This window comes from Petaurus breviceps, unplaced genomic scaffold (genome assembly GCF_028583685.1).
Source record: "Petaurus breviceps papuanus isolate PSGF00001 unplaced genomic scaffold, PetGlider_PUasm1.0 90977, whole genome shotgun sequence".
In the NCBI taxonomy this organism is placed as follows: domain Eukaryota; kingdom Metazoa; phylum Chordata; class Mammalia; order Diprotodontia; family Petauridae; genus Petaurus; species Petaurus breviceps.
In genome coordinates, this window is record NW_027187391.1 from 40,382,541 (window position 1) to 40,408,030 (window position 25,490).

The window sequence follows — 25,490 nt, forward strand, 5'->3', positions numbered from 1 at the left end:
ATCCTCAGTGTATTGACTTCATTGTTGTATGCCTGTGAAACCTGGACAGTATGCCAGCACCGTGCCAGGAAACTGCATTGCTTCCATTGCCATTATGTAGCATTTTCTTCAGGGTACCATTCACAGCCTTGAATCTGCCTTTCCTTATCACGTCTGTTCTTGGCTCCCAGTACTGACACTGTATCTGCTGTTCTGGGACACTGCTAGGCCTAGGAAGTTGATGAAAATCCTGAGGTCCTAAAGAGGATGGTTAACAATTCATCATCAGTCCTCTGCAGTTAGGATTTAGTCATTGTATTGATCAGAGTTCTTAAGTCTTTCAAAGTTTGTCTTTAAATGGTGTCATTATTGCATTATATAAATTGTTCTGGTTCTGCAAACTTCACATCAGTTCAGACAGGTCTTCTCAGGTTTCTCTGAACCCATACATTTAATTAAGCATTTTTAATGGAATAATAATATTCCGTTACATTAACATACCATAGTTTGTCCAGCAATTCCCTAATTGATGGGCACCCCCTTAGCTTCCAGTTCTTTGCCACTACGAAGGGAGATGTGTGCCCAGGTCTTCTAAGTCCAGATCTTGTGCTTTGACTGCCCATTCCCTGCCCCCCACCCTCCAACACTCTATTATAGATTAAATCTTTCCTAATTTCATTCTGCCTGCCCCTGACCTCTCTGAATTTGTGCAGCCTGTCTCCAGAATGTAACTCTCATTTTAGCCTATTGACTTCTAATTCCATCTTCCTCCTCTTTGTAGCCTTCATTGGTGACTTAAAAATTGAGAAGAGACCAAGTTGCAACTATTAGGACAGTGGTGACTTTTTTTTCTTTTTGGTGGGGATTTGTCAGGGAGAGGGACAGAGATAGTTTTCCTAGACTGTTAGAGATGGATGCTGTATTACGGAGGGTTAAGGATTCAAGCTGGCAGGAGTTGTTACCTTCCAGTGAGAGAGGAAGGTAATCTTTGTTTCATTGAATGGGTATGGGGGAGCAACGAGGTGGCACAGTAGATAGACAGAACCCTGGTCCTGGGGTCAAAAGGACCTGTGTTCAAATTCAGCCTCAGACATTTACTAACTATGTAACCCTGGGCAAGTCACTTAACCCTGATTACCTTCCTCCCCTCACCCCACTCCAAAAAAATGTATGTGTGAGAGACAGACAGACAGAAAGACAATTTTTTGCCAGGTTGGAAGCTAGTTGAAGGAATAAAAGTAAGTTAAGATCAAAGTGAGCTTTCTCCCTGTCAGCTCCCTGAGATCACATTTACATAATGTTGTTTATTAGACAAGTTAGACAACAGACACTTATTAAGTGCTTTCTACAGGCATTAGTGCTAAGTGCTGAGAATAAGCAGAAAGGCAAAAAAAAAAAAATCCTCTGTCCTCAAGAAGTTCCTGTTCAAATAGGGAAGACAATTTGTAAATTATTAGGTACATGGAAAATATATACTGAGTAAATGGAAGATAGTCTCAGAAGGAAGTTTCCTTCTGAAGGGGAGTGAAGTAGAGTGGGAAAAGGAAATGGGGAAGACCTCCTGCAGTACGTGGGATTTGAGCAAAGTAAAGAATTCTGGGCACAAAATTGGGAGATGGAATGTCGTGAGCAAAAATACTGCAGCAGATATATTAGGCCAGAGTAACTGGATTATAGAACACAGAGGAAAATAAGAGATAAGAAGACTAAGAAGGTAAGAAGGGGCCAAGACGTGAAGGACTTTAAATGGCAAACAGACGATGTTATCGTTTATCTTGAAGGTAACTTGGAACCCTTGGAGTTTATTGAATGGGTGGAGGGTAGGCATGAGATGGTCAGATCTGTGCGTTAGGAAAATCACTTTGGCATTGGAGTGGAAGATGGATTGCAGTGGAGAGAGACTTGAGGCAGAGAGGCCAATCAGAAGGCTATGCAGTGATGTAGGGGAAACGTTATGGCTATTGTAATAGTCTAGGAGAAATGTTCTAAGAACCTGTACTAGGTGCTGACTCCATGCATGGATGGAGAGAAGGTGAGATGAAAGAAAGAAAGAAAGAAAGAAAGAAAGAAAGAAAGAAAGAAAGAATAGATGTTGTAAAGGTAGAGAAAAGATTTGACAGCAGGCTGGACATGTGGGGTATGAGTATAACTGAGCAGTCAAGGAGAATATTAAGGTCATGGGCCTGCGTAACTAGAAAGGTGGTGGTGCCTTTGACATTAATCACAAAGTTGGCAAGAGGAGAGATTTGGGGGGAAGGAGAATGAGTTCTGTTTTGAACTTGTTAAGTGAGAGGTATCTACAGGACTTCTGGGGTAAGATGTCCAGTGGGCAATTAGTGAGGCTGGACTAGGGCTTAGCAGAGAGACCAAGACCAGATAAAGAAATCTGGGGATCCTTTGCATGCATACACAATGCTGTACAAAGGCTCAGGGGGAAGGATGTTATTATTCACTATAAGAGTCAGAAAAGGCTTCATAGACTAGATGGCATCTGAGCTGGGCTTTCAATTAAATTTAGTTCTGTGGGCATTTATTAAGCACCTACTATGTGATAGATACTGTGTGGGTCACTAGAAATAACAAAGACAAAAATCAGTCCCTATCCTCAAAGAGTTCATTCTTTGGGAATGGGGAAGGAGTACATCATATACATTGAAAAGTAGATATAAAATAAGTGCAGAAAATTTAATTTGGTGGGCAGCTAGGTGACTCAGTGGGTAGAGCACTGGGCCTGAAGTCAGGAAAACCTGAGTTCAAATCTGGCCTGAGGCACTAGCTGTGTGAACTTGGGCAAGTCACTTAACCTCTGACTTAATCCATTGGAGAAGGAAATGGCAAATCACTGCAATATCTTTGCCAGTACTGACATGCTATGGTCCACAAGGTCATAAAGAGTCAGACAGGATTGAACAACAGTTTTGGGGAGAAGAGTACTAGAAATGGGCTGAGGTGATCAGGAGCAGCTCTGTCTAGAAGATTTGAGCTAGCCTTAAAGGAAATAAAGGATTTTGTGCCACTGCGGTAAAGAGGAATAGCACCCCAGGAATGGGGAACATCCTGTGCAAAAAGGGAGGAGAAGGGATGCTGTGTAAAGCAAACAGTGAGTGAGTCAATTTAACTATAATAGATAGTCCACAAGAGAGAGTCAGACTGGAAAGATAGTCTGGAGGCAGACTGTGAAGGGTTTTCAATTCCAGACATTGGAGAATGTTGGTAATAGAAGAGCCAAAAATATTGATAAAATTCATTTTGAAAATGCCATAGATGGCATTTAAAGGGAAATTTATATTTTATCCTAGGGGCCAAAGGAAGCCATTGATGCCACTTTAGCCATAGAGTAGCACATTTGGATCTGTTCTATATCTGGTAGCTATGGGAAATATAGGGCAGGTAGGTGGCACAGTATATAGAGTGCCAGGCCTGAAGTCAGAAGGACCTGAGTTCAAATCCAGTCTCAAACACTTATTAGCTGTGTAACCCTGGGCAAGTTTACCCTATTTGTCTCAGTTTCCTCACCTGTAAAATGGCTGGAGAAGGAAATGGAAAACCACTCCATTATCTTTGCCAAGAAAACCCCAAGTGGGGTCACAAAGAGTTGGACACGACTGAAAACGACTCAACAACACCAGCCTGGATTAGAGGGGAGAGACTGGAAACAAGACCAATTAGAAGGCTATTATAGGGGCAACTAGGTGGCACAGTGGATAGAGCACCAGCCCTTGAGTCAGGAGGACTTGAGTTCAACTCCTGCCTCAGACACTTACTTAGGTGGGAATCACTTGTGAGGATATGACCCTTGAATCCAAGGGAGCTGGAAAGAGACAGAGACAGAGAGAGAGAGGCAGGCTGGCTGGCTGAGGATAGAACCACTCACACATGGGCAGCAGGACTGCAGTAAAAGAGTCAGAAAAAGGAATGGTGCAAAAAAAAAAAAAAGTCAGGAATGAAGAGAACCAGGAGAGAGTAGTGCTATTGAAAAACCAGGCAGGAAGAGTGTCTAGCTAAGAGCATCTATCACTGGTACCAAATGCAAGTAGGAACGTGTAAGGATGCCTGTGTCCTGCATATTGACTTAGTTTTAAAACATAATGCCATCTATGTTTAATTCTGTTAAATATTTCCCAATTTCATTTTAATTTGGTTCATCCCACTCAGGAGTGTTGTGGACCACCTGCAGCCCTCAGGGGGAGTGTTGACTCCTTTGAGGTATGTGGTTAAACATGGTAGATAGCTAAAGATGACTGAGAACAGGACTTTAGGGGTGGCTAGGTGGCATAGTGAATAGAGCGCCAACCCTGGAGTCAGGAGGACCTGAATTCAAATCCGGCCTCAGATGCTTACCACTTACTAGCTATGTGACCTTGGGTAAGTCACTTAACCCCAATTGACCTGCCCTCCCCCTCAAAAAAAAAAAAGAAAGGGACTTTAAAAGTTGGGTTGGAATCAAAATTGAATGCTGCAAAATTATAGCAGCTAAAGTACCCCCCCCCCAAAGAAAAGATACAAAAAGGTATCTTCCCCTTGCTTCTTTACAGAGGTGGGAAACTTTGGGTATAAAACACCATCTGTCATCATACTTTTTCAATACATTGCTTAATTTTGCTGAACTGGTTTTTTTTTCCTTTTAAAAATTCTGTATTATAAGGATTGGCTCTCTGAGGGGGAAAGGATAGGAATAATATTGAGGAATGCAAGTGACATAAAACCTAAAAATAGCAATAAAATTTGTTTTCCTAAAAAAAAGATAAGCTAGATTTAAACAAATGGAGGATGTCAGGAGAAGAGACTATGCATAGGTTGTGATATTGTTTTCTCTCTCTGACCAAACAGGAAGGGTTTGAGTGGACTGGGTCTGGACTAGAAGACAGTATTGGTTGTTTGATGGAACATTGTTAGCCATAAAGAATTTCCTATAAAGTGAGTCAGTACCCTTGGTCAGCTAGGTATCACAGTGGATAGAGTGCTTGGCCTGAAATCAGGAAGACTGTCTTTCTGAATTCAAATCTGGCATCAGACACTTACTAGATGTATGACCCTGGGCAAGTCACTTAACCCAGTTTGTCTCAGTTTCCTCATCTGTAAAATGAGCTGGAGAAGGAAATGGCAAACCACCCCAATATCTTTGCCAAGAAAACCCCAAATAGGGTCATAGAGAATCAGATACAACTGAACAAAAACTTTACCCTACCAAGACGGTAAATGCCAAAAGTACCACAGTACTTGTTGTACTGTAGTTTAGTAAGTAGTTCTTCCCTAGAAAATCATCTTGTGGGGGAGGCACCAGCCCTGGAGTCAGGAGGACCTGAATTCAAATCTGGCCCCAGACACTTAATACTTACTAGCCGTGTGACCTTGGGCAAGTCACTTAACCTCAATTGCCCTCCAAAAAGCAAAAAGAAAAGAAAATCATCCTGTGGAACTGGACTCGAGGACTGTATCCCTAAATCCCTAAAACAAATCCTGAGGAAGGATTGCTAACAATGTGTTATGGGATAGATTCTTTAAGAAGGTTGAGAACATTGGTAAGGAGCTACATCTGGCAAACTCTACTGAGATCTTTCCACCCACTTCAGTGAAAAGAGTATTATTTCCAGCCTGTATTATTTTTGACTTATCCATACTGGCTCAAAATTTCCCCCAAAGTGTTTGGGATAAATCAATGATGAATGAAGTCAGTGATCAGTGTCTTTTCAAATAAATCCTAAAGCCCAGTGAACATAAATGATATTCAGAGAGTTCTTCAAAACATCAGCATCAATGACTAGCTATTAATGATGTCTTTATTTGTATAATTTATCCCATTCTCCCCTTTACCTTCACTTATATTTTCATTGTAAAGCAAAGGGGAAGAGGGAACTGTAATTGTATCTGGATCTTGTATTCACTAACCTTCATTAATCTTTAGTTTCTTAAGAAAGAGTGATTCAACTAGAGTTGCAACCAGAATGGCAAAGTTAATTGAAATCTAGGTGGTGTGATAGATAGAGCACCAATACTGGAGTCAGGAAGAGTCATCCTCCTAAGTACAAATCCAACCTCAGACACTTACTGACAATGTGACCCTGAGCAAGTCACTTAACCCTGTTTGCCTCAGTTTCCTCATCTGTAAAATAAGCTGGAGAAGGGAAATGGCAAACCACTTCAGTAACTTTGCCAAGAAAACTGCAAATGAGGTCACAAAGAGTTGGATACAACTGAACAACAACAAAATCTTCTAATATTCCTCCCTTTAACAATCCTTCCCCCCTAGAACAAGATTGTTTTAAGTGAGATTTGGGGTATATTTATGGAAAAGATAGAGAAGGTGGGGTGGGAGGGTGAGAAGGCAGAATTTTGCTGATTGATACAAATTTTTTTTAAAAGAAAAGAAATCCCAAGGAAGCTTAAGTTTTCTAAGGCAAGAGTTCAAAGCATTGGGACTATAGACATGTTTTTTAAAAAAATATTTTGATAATTATATTTCAACATAATTGGTTTCTTTTGTTTAAAGAAAAAGGAGAGAAATAAAATGTGAAAGGCAATGTTTATATTTTGGAAAGGCTTCTTTTCAAGTTTTGGATTCCTTGTTTTGGAATCTTTGATTCCTGGGAAAGAAGAAGCAGGTAGCAGCCATGGGCCCAGCTCACCAAGTACTTCCCCTGTGTGGGAAGCATGCTGGTGAGAGGAGGGGGGGCTGTCAGTAACACAGTACCCTGAGCCATTGGGTGGAAGAAAATGGGGAAGGGAGTAGTTGAATGATTAGAGAAGTAAGTGTTGATTAGCTGTCTTCAGTTGAAATCCCAACCAGTGGGAAGTAGTTTGCTGCTGCTTTCATTTAACCTTTGGTGTTCCTTGGTCAGGACAAAGGGAGCCCCTGTTTAGCAGAGCCTCCAGGGAGAGCATGGGAGGAAGAGAAGAGGATACATTTAGTTGTGCAGAGATGACAACCCCATGCACCTAACCCTCCCCTCCATTTTTTTCTACAAATAAGAGCAGAGAATGGTGGGGGGAGATCTTAGGGGGCTTTTTAATTTCTTCAGTGAGAAAACTGATTCAAAGTAAATTTATTTTATGCTGAATCCAGTGATTCTTTTTTTTTTGCTGAATCTAAGCGAAGCTCGAAAAATGCTGTTATCATAAATCCCTGTGTCATTTCAGCCCTTGTTTGAATATTTCTAAAGATTTTTATTGGGAAGTGTAGCAGCAAGCACCCCAAGCGTCCTCAGGGTTTGCCGCCCATACAGGTTCTTGGATCTGCCTTGATAAAGGAAAGCAACTCAAAATGGGTTAACAAGCTTACTTTAATCAGTCAGACATAAATGGTTTACCTTGTTCAGGGGGAAAAGGTCAGCACCCCGAACTTCAAAGCATACAGGCAGAATTATCAAGACAGAAACAGATCAAGTAGACAGATTTCCAAACTGTCCAACCATTACATCCATACCCAGTCAACATCTGGGTTTTTCAAAGTGGGGGGGGTCTGGACAATGGCTTTTCAGAATACAGATCAAATCACAGAACATTTCTTAAAGTGAGCCCCCAAAACAAAGCCTCACATCAGAGCTTATATAGCCTTCTCCTGGCTCAGAGAATGTAACAACCTTATTGACCCACCGGCCAATCAAGAAGTATCTACTGAAAAACAAGCCTCCCACCCCAGGCTTCAGGTGCACTTTAGCCTAGGGGCAGGGAAGATCTTCCAAATTTGCATTCCCATTACAGGAAGTTTTATATCCTGCTTATGGATCATTAAATGATGGGGTGTGGGAGATGCTACTGTAAGAGAATTCAGAGACATCTAGCTCAAACCCACCTCTGGTTTTATAGGCAAGGAACCTGAGCTCTGAGGGAAGTTTAATGACTTGCCCAAGGTCACAAAGCTAAGTGTCAATGGCAGGATTTGAACTAAGGTCATAAGAGGTATTTAATCTGGAGTAGAGAAGATTTGGGGCAGGGATCCAAGGAGGAGGTAGCCATCTTCAAGTGTTTGAAAGGCTGTCACTTAGGAGAGTTATAGGACTTGTTCTGTTCCCCTAGACTGGACATAAGAGCACTGAGCCAAACTTAGGCTTGGCACAAGGAAAAAACAATTAGAACCATCCATAAGTGGAATAACAGCCAGCATTTATATAGTATTTCACAGCTTGTGAAGTTTTACCAATATCCCATTTTACCCTCACAAAAACCCTGGGAGGTAGGAGCTGTTATTATCCCCATTTTACAGATGAGGAAACTGAGGCAGACAAAAGTTAAGTAACTTGTCCAGGGTCACATGTCTAAGACTGAATTTGAATTCAGGTCTTCCTGATTCCAGGTCTAGCACTCTATCCATTGTGTCAACTAGCTGCCTCTAGGAAGGAAGGAAGGAAGGAAGGAAGAAAGGAAGGGAGGGAGGGAGGGAGGGAGGGAGGGAGGGAAAGAAGGAAGGAAGATTTATTAACCACCTACTCTGTGCCAGGCACTGTTCTAAGCACTTTACAAATATAATCTCATTTGATCCTCAAAACACTCTGGGAGATGCTGTTATTATCCCCATTTTACAGATATCCACCCCAGTTTCCTCAGCTGTATAATGGGGATAATAACAGCTCCCCCTGATCTGAGGTCTTTTTTAACTGAGATTTCTAAGAATCACAGATAGACGTGGCCTGACAATGTTGAACTTTGAGCCCCTCTGGCAAGACTGGGAATGAAGTCGTTCAGGTAATAAACACTGCATATTAAGGCACACACACACATCCCTTCAGAGCAGTGGAACAAATCCAGGAGGAAGACAAAGAAGGAACCTTTTACTTGTCATTTTATTTAATTGGATTTGTGTGAGAAGCAGAGAATTGAGCTTCACTTGCTTGTAAAATGGAAATCAATACCCCCAGTTGTTCTGTCCAAGCAGTCTGAGACAGGAAGCATTTGGATGCACCTTTTTTGGTTCTTTAACTGAGTAAGAGCACTTGATGGGGAATACAGAAAAAAATCCAGTATGTTCATCAGTCAGACCTCCCATCATATGCATGTATCAGCAGAAATCAATAAGCATTTATTAAGCACCTACTATTTGCCCTGCAGGCATAATGCTGACTTCTGGGGCTATAAACAAAACAGTGCCTTCCAGAAATTACATTCTATCAAGTGACAACATGTACTCATTTGAGTACATGAAAAATACAATGTACATGTAACCGTAACTATATATATATATATGCACACATACACAAATATATACACTTATACATACATCACACACATGCATGTATGTATATGTAAACATAAGTACAGGTGAGATGTAACATAAAGTTAACCCTTGTGACAGACACAAACATAGGTGCACAGACATTTATACATAAGTATATGCAGAATATATATAACCTATGTACACATTATTTATCTGTATGTATGTACACCTATAAGTACATACAAATATAGTACATGTAATCTTTGTAACCATATATATAGTATATATGTATCCATACACTTGCATATAAATGTATGTGTATACACATAAATACATGCAAAATATACTCATATAATCATGTCTAGGTATGTGTGCACATGCATGTGTAGCTATGTAAACATAAATACATGCAAAACATGTGTAACCTATATATTGTACACATACTTATGTGTATTGCACATATAAGTGCATGTAAAATATAATGGATACATAACCTTTGTGATCAGATGTGTGTATAGTGCACATGTGTATACATATACATATGTGCATGGTATTTTATATGCAACCTTTTATAACTATATATACACAGTACATATGTGTGTATGCATTACAAGGTACATGCAAACTATATGTAATCTCTTATAATCATATATACATGTATATGTGGTTATAAAAGGTTATATATTTTATTTGTAACAAATGGTTGCATATGTGTACATGTATATATACATGCATGTAAATATTATATACATGTAAAATGTGTAATCTTTTGTACCCAGATATGTATATCTATACATGTATTCATATATATTTATATGTATGTATACATTTATAACTACATGCAAAATATATATATGTAACCTCTTATAACCAGATCTTTGTATGTGTATGCATGTATGCACACATACACATGGATCAGCTAAGTCGCTCAGTTGATAGAGCACTGGACCTGGAGTCAGGTAGACCTGAGTCCAAATAGAGCCTTAGACATTTAGACTGGGCAAGGCACTTAACCTCTGCCTCCATTTCCCCATTTGTAAAATGGGAATGATAAGGGGCAGCTAGGTAGTGCAATGGATAGAACACAGGTCCTGGAGTCAGGAGGACTTGAGTTCAAATATGGCCTTTATATGTGTGACCCTGGGCAAGTCATTTAACCATGAATACCTCCAAAAAAGAAAAAAAATGGGGATAATAATAGCACCTCCCTCCCAGAGTTGTTGTGAGGATCAAAGGAGACAATAATTGTAAAGCCCTCTTCATAGGACCTGGCACACAATAGAAATCTCAGTTGCTACGCATGTATACATTAGGTGGCACAGTGGATAGTGTGCTGGGTTTGGGGTCAGAAGAGACAGCAGCACCACTGAGTTCAGGAGGGGAAGTCATGTAATATATCTGGAAAGCTAGGTTTGGAAGGGAGGAACTCTGAAATAAAGCAGTAGCCATTTTCAGAGCATGGCCAGGCCTGGTTACAAGGAACCACACATCTCTTAAGAAAAGAGATGTGAATAATCATGCTGAAAAAAATAACTAAAAATAACACTGCATATAAAGCTGAAGAAATATCACAGGACTGCTTTTTTCTGCTGGTGTATTACTATAAGACTTTGTATGGTGAAATAATGGGATTATTATTTTTTATTTCATTTCATACTTAAGAGATGCTGAGGAAAACTGTACTGTAAGATAAAAGCATTGTGGATTTGCTAAGGATCCTATTGATTGTCAGCAAAAATCAGATTGCTGTCATTTATCATAGCTCCAAATGCTAATTACTATACTCCAGAAACTATGACTGGTGATTTTATAGTTTCCATGTTGTATCTTTGTAAAAAATACAAGGGGCGGCTAGGTGGCACAGTGAATAGAGCACTGTTCCTGGAGTCAGGAGGACCTGACTTCAAATCTGGCCTCAGACACTTGACACACTTACTAGCCGTGTGACTTTGGGCAAGTCACTTAACCCCAATTGCCCTCCAAAAAAGCAAAAAAAAAAAAAAGAAATACAAAGAGACAGTATTATTTTGATAGGTTTTGTATCCTTTTCTTACAGGTCCTATACAGAACTAACATAGTTTAAACTCATCCATTGAGGATAATATGCCTTATGGTGTTTAGGTCGTTTGTACAATGAAATGTGTCTAACCTTTTTTTTTTTCTAATTAATATGTGTGAATGACAGAGAGAGGGAGAAAAAAGAGGGCCACACAAAGTCTAGCACTAATACGGTTGGACCCCAGGATCAAGGGGGTGGGGACCACTGGGTTGCCTAAGGAGAGATTAATTGGCCCAGGTCAGAAATGGAACAGGTTAAAGTTCCCATGATGATCAGAGTGAGGTGTGTAGCTGAGAGGAGAGAGAGAGAGATTGAGAGAGAGGAAGAAGGGGGTAGGGGTGGGGTTGGGGAGTCAGAGTGTGCTTGTTGTTGGCTCAATTTTAATCTTGTATAAATCTTTCTGGCAAATTGGAGTAGGATGGCCTCCACCCTTCCTCTTTGGGAGGAGGCAAGATTTTCTAAGACTTGGGGGTAGGAGATGAGTCAAGGGTGTGATATTCTAGACCAGACTCTGCCAGAAGTTTACTCTATGAACTTTGAGAGGCCATAGAATCATTTAGGCAGGACCACATTCCATCTTTCCTAGGAAGATCATGGCCTACTTTATCCTTTTTTTTTTTTTAATCTCTGGTTCAGGGTTTGAAAACTGATTTGGGCTGGGTTTAGAGGAAGAAATTAGGAAAGGACACCACAGCATCAAAGAATATTAAGAATCAACCCAGGTTGGGGCAGCTAGATGGTGCAGTGAATAGAGCACCAGCCCTGGAATCAGGAGGATCTGAGTTCAAATGTGGCCTCAGACACTTAACACTTACTAGCCGTGTGACCTTGGGCAAGTCACTTAACCCCAACAGCCATGCCTTCCTCCCTCCAAAAAGCAAAAATATTTTTAAGATTTAAAAAAAAAAAGAATCAACCCAGGCAAATTGAGGGATTCCTCATTGCTCTTTCAGGATCCTGGGTAGGGGGAGAGACTCAATCAGTCAATACACAAGAATTTATTAAATCATTATCTATGTAGCAGTCATGGTGCTAATCTTTGGGAGTACAAAAATTAAAATGCTACAGTTCCTGTCTTCAAGGAACTTACATTCTAAATGAAGAAAGGGACAGAAAGAAAAGCTCTTCTATGGTTAACAGGGAAATCCCAAGCAATATATGGGCACATTTGGACCCAAACATGTGTCAGATTGTCTCATGCCAGGAGAAGCGATTCATAGACATTCTGTATATTTTGTAAAGCATTATGACTTAATACGATGTGTTATAGAAATCTACTACAGATAAAAATAGAATTGTAGTGCTCAGAGGGGCCTTAGAGATGATCTACATCAGCTTCCCCCTCTTATATATTAGAAAAATGAGGTCCAGAGAGGATAAGGGGCCTGCCAGAGACCACACAAACCATCTATTAATGCAGTTAGTCATCCAATATTTACTAATTGCCTACTGTGTGCAACGCACTGTGCTAAGAGATGGGGAGACCAAGAAAGGCAAAAATACCAAAAGACAGAGCCCCTGCTCTCAAGGAAATTACAATTTAATGGGGAAGACAAGGAAGGAAGGAAGGAAGGAAGGAAGGAAGGAAGGAAGGAAGGAAGGAAGGAAGGAAGGAAGGAAGGAAGGAAGGAAAGAAAAGAATTGGGGATAGTAGATTAAGGAGGTTGGGTAAAGGCTGAAGGTGAGACTTTAGGTGATAAGTGAAGGAAGGCAAAAAATAGAGATGAAGAGGGAGATAGCTCTGGGATAGAGGATATACAGGGAAAATGTACTGTCAGAAGACACATTCTAGGAAGAGTGAGAAGGCCAAGGTCATTGGATCACAGAGTACTTCAGAAAGTATGTAAGGTATAAGAAGAATGGAAAGGTAGTAAGAGGTCAGGCTATGGAAGGCTTCACAAGCCAAACCAGGGAACTGAATTTGATCCTGGAGGTAATAGGAAACCACTGGAGATGATGGAAGACAGGAGTGATATGATAGAATTTTCACTTTAGGAAGATCAATTTGACAACCAAGTAGAAGTTAGAATAGTGAGGAGAGATTTGTGGCAGAGCTGGTCCATGTTTCTTGGTTCTCCCTCTACCACCAGTCTTCTTTTCACAATACTTTGCTTCTTCTGACCTGAGACATGTAATTGTTCCCCTTCTCCTGTCTCTGTCCCTTACACGGGTGCCTCTTGTGTAATTTTGGTGTCACTTCAATGATGAATAATAACCACCATGTCCTTGATTTAGGTGCGAAGTTCCCTATCAAGTGGACAGCTCCAGAAGCAGCCCTATATGGAAGGTTCACTATCAAGTCTGACGTGTGGTCCTTTGGAATCTTACTCACAGAGCTGGTAACCAAAGGGAGAGTTCCCTATCCAGGTAAGAAGAGAAGTCCAGGGAGGAGAACTTCTTGGCATTCGGATGCCCCAATTATGCTACCTGGAGATTTCATTCATTCATTTCCCGAGCACAGTGCCTAGCAAATAGCCTGTACTTTTTAAGTGTTTTTAGAATTGAATTGCATTTAATGAATTCCACAGACTTTTTTTTTTTTTTAACTCCAACCAAACTGCAAAAACAACTGAGGTTTCCAGAGTGCATTCTGAACATGACAGCCAGTGAGAAGGCAGTGTAACTATGAAGGATAGAGAATGGACCTATTATTGCATTGATAGAGGGATCTCCAGATTGAAGAAACTCCTATTATTATTAATTATTATTATTCATCCTTCATTCTCAAAGAGGACCGATGACATCACTCAGTGATGTCTTGATTTGTACGTGAATTGGATTTAAGTGAGGCAGAGCTGCATAGTCATCAACCTCACTCATCTCCAGAGTCATCAGAGTTCAATGGAAAGACAAAAGTCAAGACAACTGGCAATGCCCACCTGCCCCTCCCCACCCCCTTTTATTAATGCAATTCAGCACTATTTCTACAACTTCTGGGTTTTTGCCTTAAAGCAGTGGTGACAAATTCAAGTAGAAATTGATTCCCTTCTGTAGCATACTGACTTAGAAAATGACAAATTAACATTATTTATGTTGCATTGTTTTTTTGTTGTTGTTAAATGTTTACCGATTACATTTTAACCTGGTTTGTGCTCTACTCTGGAGTTTTGTGGGATTTGTAGCCACTCAATTTTGACATATCTGGCTTAAAACACAGAGAGGATATGTGACTTGCCTGAAATCACACAGTTAATACGTGTGGGACTTCCACCTAGGTCCCTCTAGCTTCAAAACCAGTAAGTTGCCTTAATGTATAATATTCCCATTTTACAGATGCTGAAACTAATGTTCGGATGAAGTACCTGTGGTTTATATATAGCCAGCCAGCACTGGGGTTCTAACTAGCTATGAAACTTTGGGCATGTCACCTACTCTCTCTGTGCCTTATTCTCCCCATCTGTAAACTGATAACATTCCAGTTCTTAGGGTCTATCCTTTGGCAATAAATGCATTTACTGCATTAAGTAAGCCTGGACAATAGGACCCAATACCAAGAATCAAAAGACAAAGAGCCTTTGATGGCAGAAAAAGGGGGTGCCTGAAATATGGACTGGGGAATCTGAACAATAAAGATAAAACAGATGTAAAGACAAGGGTGATGTTTAATATTAGGATAGTAGGGAGTTCCTGGGTCCTGAGAACGAGGGATGAGAGCAGGGGTAACGTAACTTCTGAGATCCTGGGAGAGAAACTCTGTAAGCTGTCATAAGACCTGGGTTTCAACCCTAGCCTCCTGCTTATTATATAATATCATGCACAGTGTGGCTGGGGCAGCTAAGTGACTTAGCAGACAGAATGCTGGACCTAAAGACAGGAAGACGTAAGTTCAAATCTAGCCTCAGATGCTCGCTAGCTGAGTAAGCAAGTCACTTAACCCTGTTTGCCTCAGTTTTGTCATCTGTAAAATGAGCTGGAGAAGAAAATGACAAATTACTCCAGTATCTTTGCCAAGAAATCCTCCAAAAGGGGTCATGAGGAGTCAGACACAACTAACCAACAAACAGTGTGGCTCTGCTGGGGCAAGATTGTGAAGGAATGGGAAAGCTAATTAAGTGCTTTTCCAGCTCTAAATGTTAAATGCTTCGATGCTCTTATGCCTAGGCACTATGAGAGAGATAGAGATGAGTAAGGTATAGTAAGGTGAGTAAGAAGCAGCTGAGGGGATGATCAGGGAGATTGCAGGCTTATTCATAATTAACACAAAATACAAATACAGTGGGGTAAGGAGGCACAAAGTGGGGTGAGGGTCCTGAGAAACTTCAGAGATACAGCAATTGGCCCCTTGTAGCTTCATCCTGAGGCTTTCTTGAAAAACAGGAGAAGCATGGAAGGGTCTTTGGCCAAAGAAATTAGGCGCCTAGAACTTCTGTCTTATGCCAACAAGAAGTCATTTTGAAATGTATTTCAAGTTTTAAAGCAACTAGAACTGAGCTGGGGACTTAGGCCTTACCCCACTCAGAATTTATAAAATCGCTTTCTCCTCATCAAGAAAGTAAAGATAGAAGTCCCAAAGTTGAAATATCACAGGCAGTCTGCTTGGCAGGTTTGCAGAAGTGTTTGGAAAGGAAGGGTTAAAAGATTCCATTTACTTGATGATTAAACTCTACCCATCAGACCCACCCGGCTGAACCTCATCTCTGCAGGATATAGCTCCAGATGGCCAGAGCAAAGAGTAGAGAGGTTATTCATTAGCATAGTGAAAGAAAGGGTTCACTGCTTTCTATTGAATACCCTAAATATTCTGGGCATAAGTATTTATTGACTGGTGTAGGATGAAATGAATACAGGAAAAAAAATTTTTTTTTCAAGCATTCTAGAGCCTGGGACTTTTTTTTTCCTCCTAATTATTAGATTCATGCTTCAAGACAATGGCATCCTAAAGATTTTTTGATGCTTTAATTTGTTCATTTAGATACTGTCTGCAGTAGTTATTATCCTGTAGTGGCTGCTCTGTGTATGGTGTAGTGAATACCTGCCTTCTGAAATGTTAAGGAAATGTCTTCCATTTACTGATGATTGAAGACAGAAAGGCAGTCTCTACCCCATAAGCTCAGTGTGCACACGCATGCCTAAGGAATGAGCTAAAAAACCAATGATACGAACGATAGCTAAGATTAATGAGTGACTGAGGCCTCCTGCAAATACCCAGGGTTTTTTTGTAATCTCTTTGCAGTCGGGGGAGCCAGCAAGGGCAGATTAATTTGTAATCCCTTTGTTCAAGGTTTTTTTTTTTTTTAATGAACACTTTTGGTGATTTCCAGAGGACACAGAGAAGGAATTGCACATAAATAGCATCTCCTTCTCTCTGTGTTATATATCTTCTCTGCTGCTGGGAGTACCAAGTAGCCATGTAGGCAGAATTGACAAATTCCCCATCTCTGAAGTGCTGGCAGAGGGCATTTTAGCAATCCGGATGTAAGTCAGCTTTATTGATGCTGCTGCTGCCGCTGTAGCTCCCAACACGCACATATGTGTGTGCACATTCTAGGAATAGTCGAGCAGAACAGAAAAGGGGCTGCTGTAGTGGAAGCAAGCAAAACACACCATGGAAGTTTGGAATTGCTTCTCAGGAAGAAAACATGTCTTTGTCAGCTCTTTATATTATGAGGATTGGAAACCATTACTCCTCCCTTTTATGTTTTTTTTTTAATTGCACAGATTTCAAACTAAGTCCTTCATGGGATGCTTAGGCTTATAAGTCATTGAAAGTGCTCGGTGCCATATGACAAAAAAAAGAAACATTATTTTGAATTTCTGCTGATCCTAATGGCCCCAAGAAACTTAAATTTAGTGAGAAAAAGAGAGGCAAGGTATACATTTTTTGAAGTCAAGGCTTTTTGATCTAGTCTAACTTTATGGTGTAGGAAATGGCCTCATTTTAGCCTCTCAGGATTGGATTCCTGAATAGAATTAATTTTGAAAAGGGCCTTAAGTAAGAAAAAGAAAATTCATAAATGGATGTTCCATGGGTTTGTCAAGTATTTTGGCCAGCCTTGGAAATAAAGGGGGTAGGAATCAGTGAGAGAATGAGAGAGGCTTGGGCATGACGCTTGGCCAAAATTGAAGGGTAAAGGAAAGAGAGCATGATAAAATGATATTGGGAAGAGGGGAGGCTATCCATACTGCTTGAGAATAATGAAATAAAGGGTGGCCAGCAGTGGTACAGTGAATAGAGCTCCAGCCCTGGAGTCAGAAGGACCTGAGTTCAAATCCAGCCTCAGACACTTGACATACTGGCCGTGTGACCTTGGGCAAGTCACTTAACCCCAATTGCCCTGCCTTCCCCCCTCCAAAAAAAAGAGAGAGAGAGAGAGAATGCTAAAATGAATGTTGAGTAATTGAAATTTGATGTGGCAAGGGAAGAATTGTTTGAAATGATAGAGAAGAGAGAAATAGGGGAACAGAACATACAATGACAGGTGATGGTGGCTGGAGCATGATATCTGGAGAAGGAAAGACCTGAGTTCAAATCCTACCTTAGATATTTACTAGCTTACGACCCTGAGCAAGTCACTTGTTTTCTCTCTGTCTGAGTTTCTTCATATGTAAAATGGGAATGATAATAACAGCATCTATCTCCCAGGATTGTTGTGAGGATCAAATGAAATCACATAGGCAAAGCACTTTGCACACTTTGTACTATAGTTTGCTAGCTATAAATTCTAGCTATTATTAGCTTATTAATGACTACAATAATATAAATGAAAATAATACAAAAAGTAGCTAAACTCAGAATGAAGGCAATGACCAACATTGGTTGGTCAGATTAATGGACCCCAGTTTCCCAGTCTTTCAAATAAGTGGATTGTTGGGTGAATGCCATTCCAACCCCAAGCTTGTTGAGTCCTCTCTCCTCTCAGTACAGAGGTTGGAGGACTACAGATGCCCCACTGGGAGCAAAAAGTTGTATATGCTAGCAGATCTAGTATCCATGTTGATTTCTTTTTCTTAGTCATTTTAATTTGTGAAAGGGAAGATTCTATGAGGGCAAGGGGATACCTGGAGATATCTTCTGTATAAGATTTTAAAAGCATCAATACAATTTTTTAAAATTAAGGTTGAAAGTTATAGGCAAAGAGTCATGTTACAATACTAGGAAAATAATATTATTCCTTAGATCTGCAACACTTGAGTAAGTATAGCTCCAGAGACAAAGTCCATTGTATATTTATCATTTTGTCACAAATACATCCTCAGTTTGCTGCAAGCTAGGGCTCAAGAGGCATCCCTTTTCTGTCCCAAGCAGGGGTCAGCGAAGTGAGGTCCAGGGGCCAAATATGGCCCACTCCCTGTTTTTGTACAATGTGAGAGCTAAAAGTGGTTTTTACATTTTATTTAAAGTAAAAAATGTAAAACCATTCTTAGCTTGTGAAGTTTGCTGACCTCCAATCTAAAAAAAAAGCCATTTTATTTCTGGAGATTCTCATCTGTAAGCAAAACAGACAAAAACAAGCTTTCTGGGGCTGAGGCATCCATATGTTAGGAACATATGTAAATAGATGTACCTGTGAATTGGAGGTTATGTTTTTGAAAGGCGTTTTAAAATTAGGCCCACAACCTTGAAAACAATTCAATTTGCTTTCTCCACCATCCTATATTTATCATAGTCCCAGGAGTGATAGACATATATAGGCAGTAGATTTTTTTTTAGGAGTTGGGGGAAAATGGACCAGATGTGGGGAGTTTGGGGAGGGGGATGGGGGGAATTGTTTTTCTAGTCTACAGTGGTATCATTTACCTTTCCTTCAAACTATGGCATTAGAAATTAATTGTTTGGGAAACTTGAGTACTATGTCCTAGACAAAGCACTGATGAATACCCTGGCCTTGCTAAGCTGTGCTTGTTAGTTAGCCTCAGATTCTAAGATCAAGCAAGGATTGTGAGTTTGAGGGTGATCTGGCAGAAGGGGACTGGACCATCATATCCATTCATATATATCAGGGTGTTCCAAAAGCCTTAGGGCAGTTTTAATCTGCTAAAGCTTAAACATGGATTCACCCACCAGCTTTAAGTTTTAAGCTGCTAAAGCTTAAAACTGTACTGTCTGCAGCCTCCTAAAAATTGGCAGCCTTCCCATGTTCCTGATTTTATCTAGAGGTCAATCTTTGGTTTTTAAGTAGAAGATTTGCTCCCAGTTTTGTGTTGAACATCAAATAAGATGATAGGACAATAGATTTAGAGATCTTGTCTATAAAATGTTTCGTAAGCATAAAATGCTACATGATATTTTTGGGGGAAAGGGAGTACTGGATTTCTGACTTCATTGGTTTAAGAACTCCCACTGAGGAAACTGCCTCCACTAACCTATCTTAGCACTTGCTCCGCGATTTATAGGCTAAGAGCAGGGTTCTTAACCTGGATAGATACCATGAGGTCATGAACTTGGGATAGGAAAAAAAATTATATCTTTTTCTCCCCACTAATCCCAAACTGAAATTCTCCATTTCCTTCAAGTATGAATGTAGGCAATCAAACATTTTTTTTTTTCTGAGAAGGGGTCTTTACACTTCACCAGACCACCAAAGAGATTCATAACACATTTAAAAAAAATAGAGTAGGAAGACCTGAACTAGAGAGATGTCAGGGCAAAAGAAGTTAAGTGACTTACTCAGGATCACCCAACCATTATGTATTAGAGGCAAGATTTGAACCCAGGATTTCTTGGCTCTGAGACCACTACCCCACCCACTGCCTCTCTCTAGATACATACATGTCAATTGGCACGGTTGTTACACCATTGTACATGGGCACCACCCACTCTAGGGAATTGGATGCCCTCTCTCCACAGCACCCACCCATCTCTCTGTTTTTTTATTGTAACATATGACACACATCTTCCAGCTTGTCTCATATTCTCTGTGCCAGTAGGAGCAGATTGGTTTATGGGCATAAAGAGACTAGGGATCTCTAGCCAAGAAGAGAACGAGGAGCCAGGAAATGACCTGTAATCCTTCACAAGCCATGAATGCATCTTTCTTCATCATTAGCTTCTGGGGAGGAGGAATCAAGTGAGGCTTTCTTGCACCTGCTCAGCACACTGTGTGCTCTCCCAGTTGGATATCCTGTCCAAAATGCCCCAAGGATCTACCCCTTCACCTCCTCTTATAAGACATCCCTTGATAAATAGCATCTGCAGTGATATGCAGGTGAGTGGAAGAGTGAGTGTTGGTGGAAGGCCAGAGGGTGAATAGGAAGTCAATAGCCAAGGACTTTCCAACACAGAACCTCCCACCACACTTCTCCACCTTCCATTTCTCACACTCCCACCACCACTGTTCTGTTACCTACTTTATTCTCTACTGTGAGCTACTGGGAATTTCTATAATGATCACCTTCACCCCTCAGCCTTTCCCTTGCTGCTCTCTGGTGGGAAGAAGATCATTGTAACAACACTCCTATCACCTAAGAGCCTTGCCATTTGACAGCCATAACATGTGCATGCTCAATGGCACTCTTATTTGCATTTATTAATCTGGCATTTTTGGTTTTGTTTTTATTTTTTTGTTTTAAGCAGCTGTACTTGAGGTATTTGGTAAAATGAAGGAGAAGCCAAGCTAGCAATTAGCATGCTTTGTTCAGATCACTTCTTTGTTTCCAGTTTGGCTCTCTCTTCAGAACCTCCCTGCCCTTCATTTTTGCTTTGATCATGTACAAAAACCTAACACGAAGCCTCTTAGTGGCTGCGCTAATCTGACTGTGCATCTGATAGAATACAGGCTTCCTGGCTAGCTAAGCAAGCACGCACACTTATCTTGCCTTGCCTTTTCCTGGTAGAGAGGCAAACCCATCAGAGCTTTTTGGCAGGTTTGGGACCGAGAATCTCATTGAGTGCCAGTCATTATATACATCTTAGTAAAACTCACACAACAGAAAAAGGGACAATTTGCAAAAGGTCCAAAACTGCTTTTTTTTTTTCAAGAGTATATTGAAACCGAAACATCATTCCTGTTACTTGATTATTTACAGAGGTTTTTGTTGTTGTTTTTTTTATAATGGGGATCTTAAAGCCCACAGTCAAGAGTCAGATGTAAACCATAAGTAAGTAATAGTTAACGTCTTTCCTTATTCGGATAGGATCTTTTAGAGATTCGTATTGAAAGAGCACATCAGAGAAAAACATCTTTCTAAAAAAACCCAAAAACCTCTAGCACAATTTTTTCCAAATAGCCCAAAGCACAATAAAGGGTCAAAAAGTATTGGGTTTTTTTTGGGAGGGGAAGGAGCAGGAACAGGAGGGAGGATTCAAGGGATAGGGACTGGGACTGTGATTTCACAGCTTATAGGGAACTTCTGGGTATGGAAAGTATTTGACCCAGAAAGTGTTTGTACCAATGTAGATTGGCAGCTTTTCTGCCAAAAAAGAGTTGCTTATGGCGCTGAGAGGTTGTGACTTGCCCAACATCACAGTTGTTGTCATTCGTCTTTCATTCTCAAAGAAAACCAAGGGGGATGCCTTGACTTGAGCATGAAATGGATTTAAGTGAGGTAAAGCTGTGTAAAGCTGTGCAAAGCCATCTGAGGCAGAAAGGGTCAAGTTTCCGTGGCTTAAAGCCAAGTCTTCCTGACTTGGAGGTGGGTTCTCTAGCCCCTGTCCTGTGCTGCCTCTCCCAGAGAGGTCCTAGAAAGAATAACAAAAGCACCAATAGAGAACCTCTGTCTCCTGCCTTCTACTTCTAGCCTAGCATTCACTATTCCCAAAATTATTGCTTTTTAGAAGGAATTTGCCTTCCCTTCCTCTGTTAAAGTTCACAGATGCTTATCCTGATGTAAAGGTTCTCAAAGACTGCACCAGAGGACAACCAACTCTGGCTGTTGTTTCTATATCTGCACAACGAGGTGTTTTGGATCCTTCCAGTTTTAGTCCTTGACTTTCCCTAGCTGGAAAGGCTTCCATTAAGGACTTTGAAACTATCTCTCTATCATCCACCAGGTTCCACCAGCCTCACTAAGTTAGGGAAGCACTTATTATTATTTGTCCTCTGTTCTCAAAGAAGACTAATTACTTGTGTGTGAGTTAGATTTAAGTGATGGTGCATTGGAAAGAGTGCTATGGCTAGAGTCCATGGTTCAAATCCCAGGTCTGCCATTTATTTCCTTGGTGACCTTGAGCAAGTTACTTGATCTCCCTAGTGGGTCTCAGTTTCCCCATCCCTCAGGCCCCTTTCAGCCTTAGATCTATGAACTTATGAATCTCTGGACTTGTTTCCTCATTTGTAAAATTAGGGAGTTGAACTAGGTTCTCTTTAAGGTTTTTTCCAGCTCTAAGTCCATGACCCTGCAGTATATGGAGAGACTTCTCACTGAGAGTCATCTGGTTGGTCATCTGGTGATGAATTCAGTGGGCATTGCCTTGCCATGGAGGGGTGGGGTTGGGTGGTATAATCTGCATTAGTGAAGAAAGAACCTACACCTAGGATAATGTCTTTTTCATAAGTGCATTGAATGTATTTCTAGTAGCTGGATAGAAATACAGTTTTAGTTAACTATAGGGTTTGAGGGGAGCTAGGTAGTACAATGGACAGAGCACTGGGCTTGGAATCAAGAGTTCAGATCTGGCCTCAGACTCACTAGTGTGTGACCCTGGGTAAGTCACTTAAACCTGTTTACCTCAGTTTCCTCATCTGTAAAATGAGATGAAGAAGGAAATGGCAGATCACTCCAGTACCTTAAAACCTCACATGGAATAAGGAAGAATTGGGCATGATTGAAAACGACTAAGCAACAATTGAGGGGAGAAATGAGATCAGAGAGACCACCATGGAAACTTAAAAACCTAGGAATTGATGACTGCCTACTGGGAGACATGAGGGAAGTTAGAATTTCCTCTAGCCAACTATGCCTACCAGACTCCTAGTACAAATATGATCTACAATTAAATGTGATGTGAATACTAGTGTGGCATTACTGAGGTTTACCCTATGAAAGGGATGCTCTTAAATAGGTCCATTTTGATTAATTTAAATGAAGAAAGATGATAGGAGGGTCAGGGTGCTATTTTGTCAGGATTTATGTATGGAAAAGAGGAAAATATAATGAAGCTGGGAGCCGTTTTCAGTGGGAAGTTATGTGTTCAGCTCTCAGACTGATTTTTCTCACCCGGAAGCAAGGGATGGAGGAGGAGCCGATGTATATCTTGTAATCATTCATTAGTATGTCTTGCCCCTCATGTTAGAAAATTATCTGTTCTCCTTTACCAGTCACAAGCCTAGTTCCTGCAAACTGCTGATCACAGTACTTCCCTAGGACATCTGGATTCTTTCCCACAAAGTGTCACAGTACTCTAAAGCTTACGGACTGCTCTCTGAATTCACCCCATCCTTGTTCCCACTTCTCACCTAGTCTGTCTCTGATTTTTAGAAAAAGGCAAAAGTGACAAATTTCCAGTTTTTACCTAACTGAAGAGCAAATTAAAGAGACTAATTTACCCTTTGCCTTTCTTCACCCATCCTCTTCCTCCCTCAGCTTCTCTTGGTCTCAAGTTCTTCCCTAGTCCTTCATCACTCAGGTCCCATTCCCCGCCAGTGTCAGTATCACTTAGAGGCTAAGAGAAAATAAGTTGCCATTTTCTTGAAAACAAGAATTTAGAGTTATCTGAAGAGGGAAAATATAACTATCCAGTCTTGTTTTATAGTGGTGAGATAAGTAAGGAAATCCATTCTGCACAAATAAATCTTTTGTGAAATTCTCCAGATTTCTGGCTTCAGTGGCACAGGGGAAAGAGCGAAGGGCTTTGAATCACAAGACCCAAGTTCAAATTCCAGCCCTGAAATTTACTGCCTATGTGATCTTGAGCTAGTCACTTAACTATCCTAGGCCTCAGTTTCCTTATCTGTTAAAATGAGGGGGCGGGCTTCATGACCTCTAAAGCCCCTTCCAACTCTAAATCTATGAGCCTGGTAGCTTGCTAAGAAGGCCATTTTTTTTTAAACAGAACTTAAAAAAAAAGTCTTGGCAGCATCTACTTAATTCAGGTATTTCATATAGATTTTTTTTTTAGAGGCCCAGCAAAGCATCTCTAAGTGACTGGGCATCAATTCTGTTGCCATTATCAGAGATGGGAAGTGCTGAGTATAACAGGTTTGAGGGTCAGCCTGGAGATTCTCACTTGCAGGCTCTGAGAGAAGAACTATTCCTGATAAGCTTCAGATTGTCAGTAATAACAAGGTACATTGTTTTATATCCTGCTTTTCTGGCAGAAACTGTCAGTGTGTTTCCACTTGGCCCCAGTATATGGAATCTGTTACACATACTCCCCAAGCGTCGAACAGCCGAGAGAAGGGCCATGTGCCAGGGCTGTAGGCTTTTTTTCCCTTTCACAGTGTCTTGCTTCCTTCTTGCCTGCAATGCATGCTTAACTACAAATCCGCCTTTTGAGTGAGACCCCTAAACAAAGTAGAAGATCTCAAGAGAACGTCAGTGTTAATGATTGAGCTGCTGTGTCGGCAGCTTCAACAGAGAATCATGCTTGGCCCCAGTGACCAATTACACTTTCTGTTAGAGGAGATTGGATTAAGAATGAAAATGTGGAATCTCTCCATCAGAGGAGCTTATTTTTTTTTAATGAAATGATACATTTACTGACACCCACTCCATGACACAGGAGGAAAATGATTAATTGAGCACAGTGGTATATTTGGGAATGGAAATTTTCCATGCCAAAACACAGGATCTACATCAAGTTTCCCTCCTGATCTGAAGAGAGGTCCCCAGATAGTCTCAGATACAGACTTCATGAAAGTCTTTTTTCCTGTATAGCCCACCTCCCAAAGTGAGGTTTATCCAACTTTCATCAGCATGGTCTGGGAAATCTTATCAGGTACTCACATGCACCTTGTGCCACATTCGTCATTTATAGAGAAAAGAGTGGAGCCTTGAGATGTCACATTGTGATACACATTTATAGATCATTACGACATTTCCTTGGGCCAGGCTGGGCTGGTAAGAAGATGGTAGCAGCCATCAATCAAATTTTTTTTTAATTTAGCCCTTTCAAGAGATGAAAGAAAAAGACAGAGAGAGAGAAGGAGAGGGAGACAACAAGAGAAAAGGGAAGACAGAGAGATAACAGAAGTACACACAAAGAGAGAGAAGAAGAGAGGGAGAAAGAAAAAGAGTGAGGGAGGAGACACAAAGAGAGAAAAGACAGGAAAGAAAGAGGGAGACACAGAGAAAAGACAAGAAAGAAAGAGGGAGACAGAAAGGGGGAAGAAGAGAGACAGACAGATAAAAGAAAGAAGCACAAAGAGAAGGGAGGGAGGGAGACACATAAAGGGGGAAGGGAAGGGGAGAGAGGGGGAAAGA

At 40.7% G+C, this 25,490-nt stretch overlaps 1 protein-coding gene across 4 annotated transcripts in view; it reads left to right on the top strand.

The window, feature by feature from the left end:
* The window catches only part of FYN (FYN proto-oncogene, Src family tyrosine kinase), a 308,067-nt gene that overhangs the window by 278,439 nt on the left and 4,138 nt on the right, over window positions 1-25,490 (top strand). For all 4 annotated transcript variants that reach the window (XM_069077031.1, XM_069077030.1, XM_069077033.1 and 1 more), the window contains one exon: window positions 13,425-13,556. In XM_069077031.1, coding sequence (XP_068933132.1) covers window positions 13,425-13,556 — 132 coding nt within the window. The remainder of the gene's footprint in view (window positions 1-13,424; window positions 13,557-25,490) is intronic.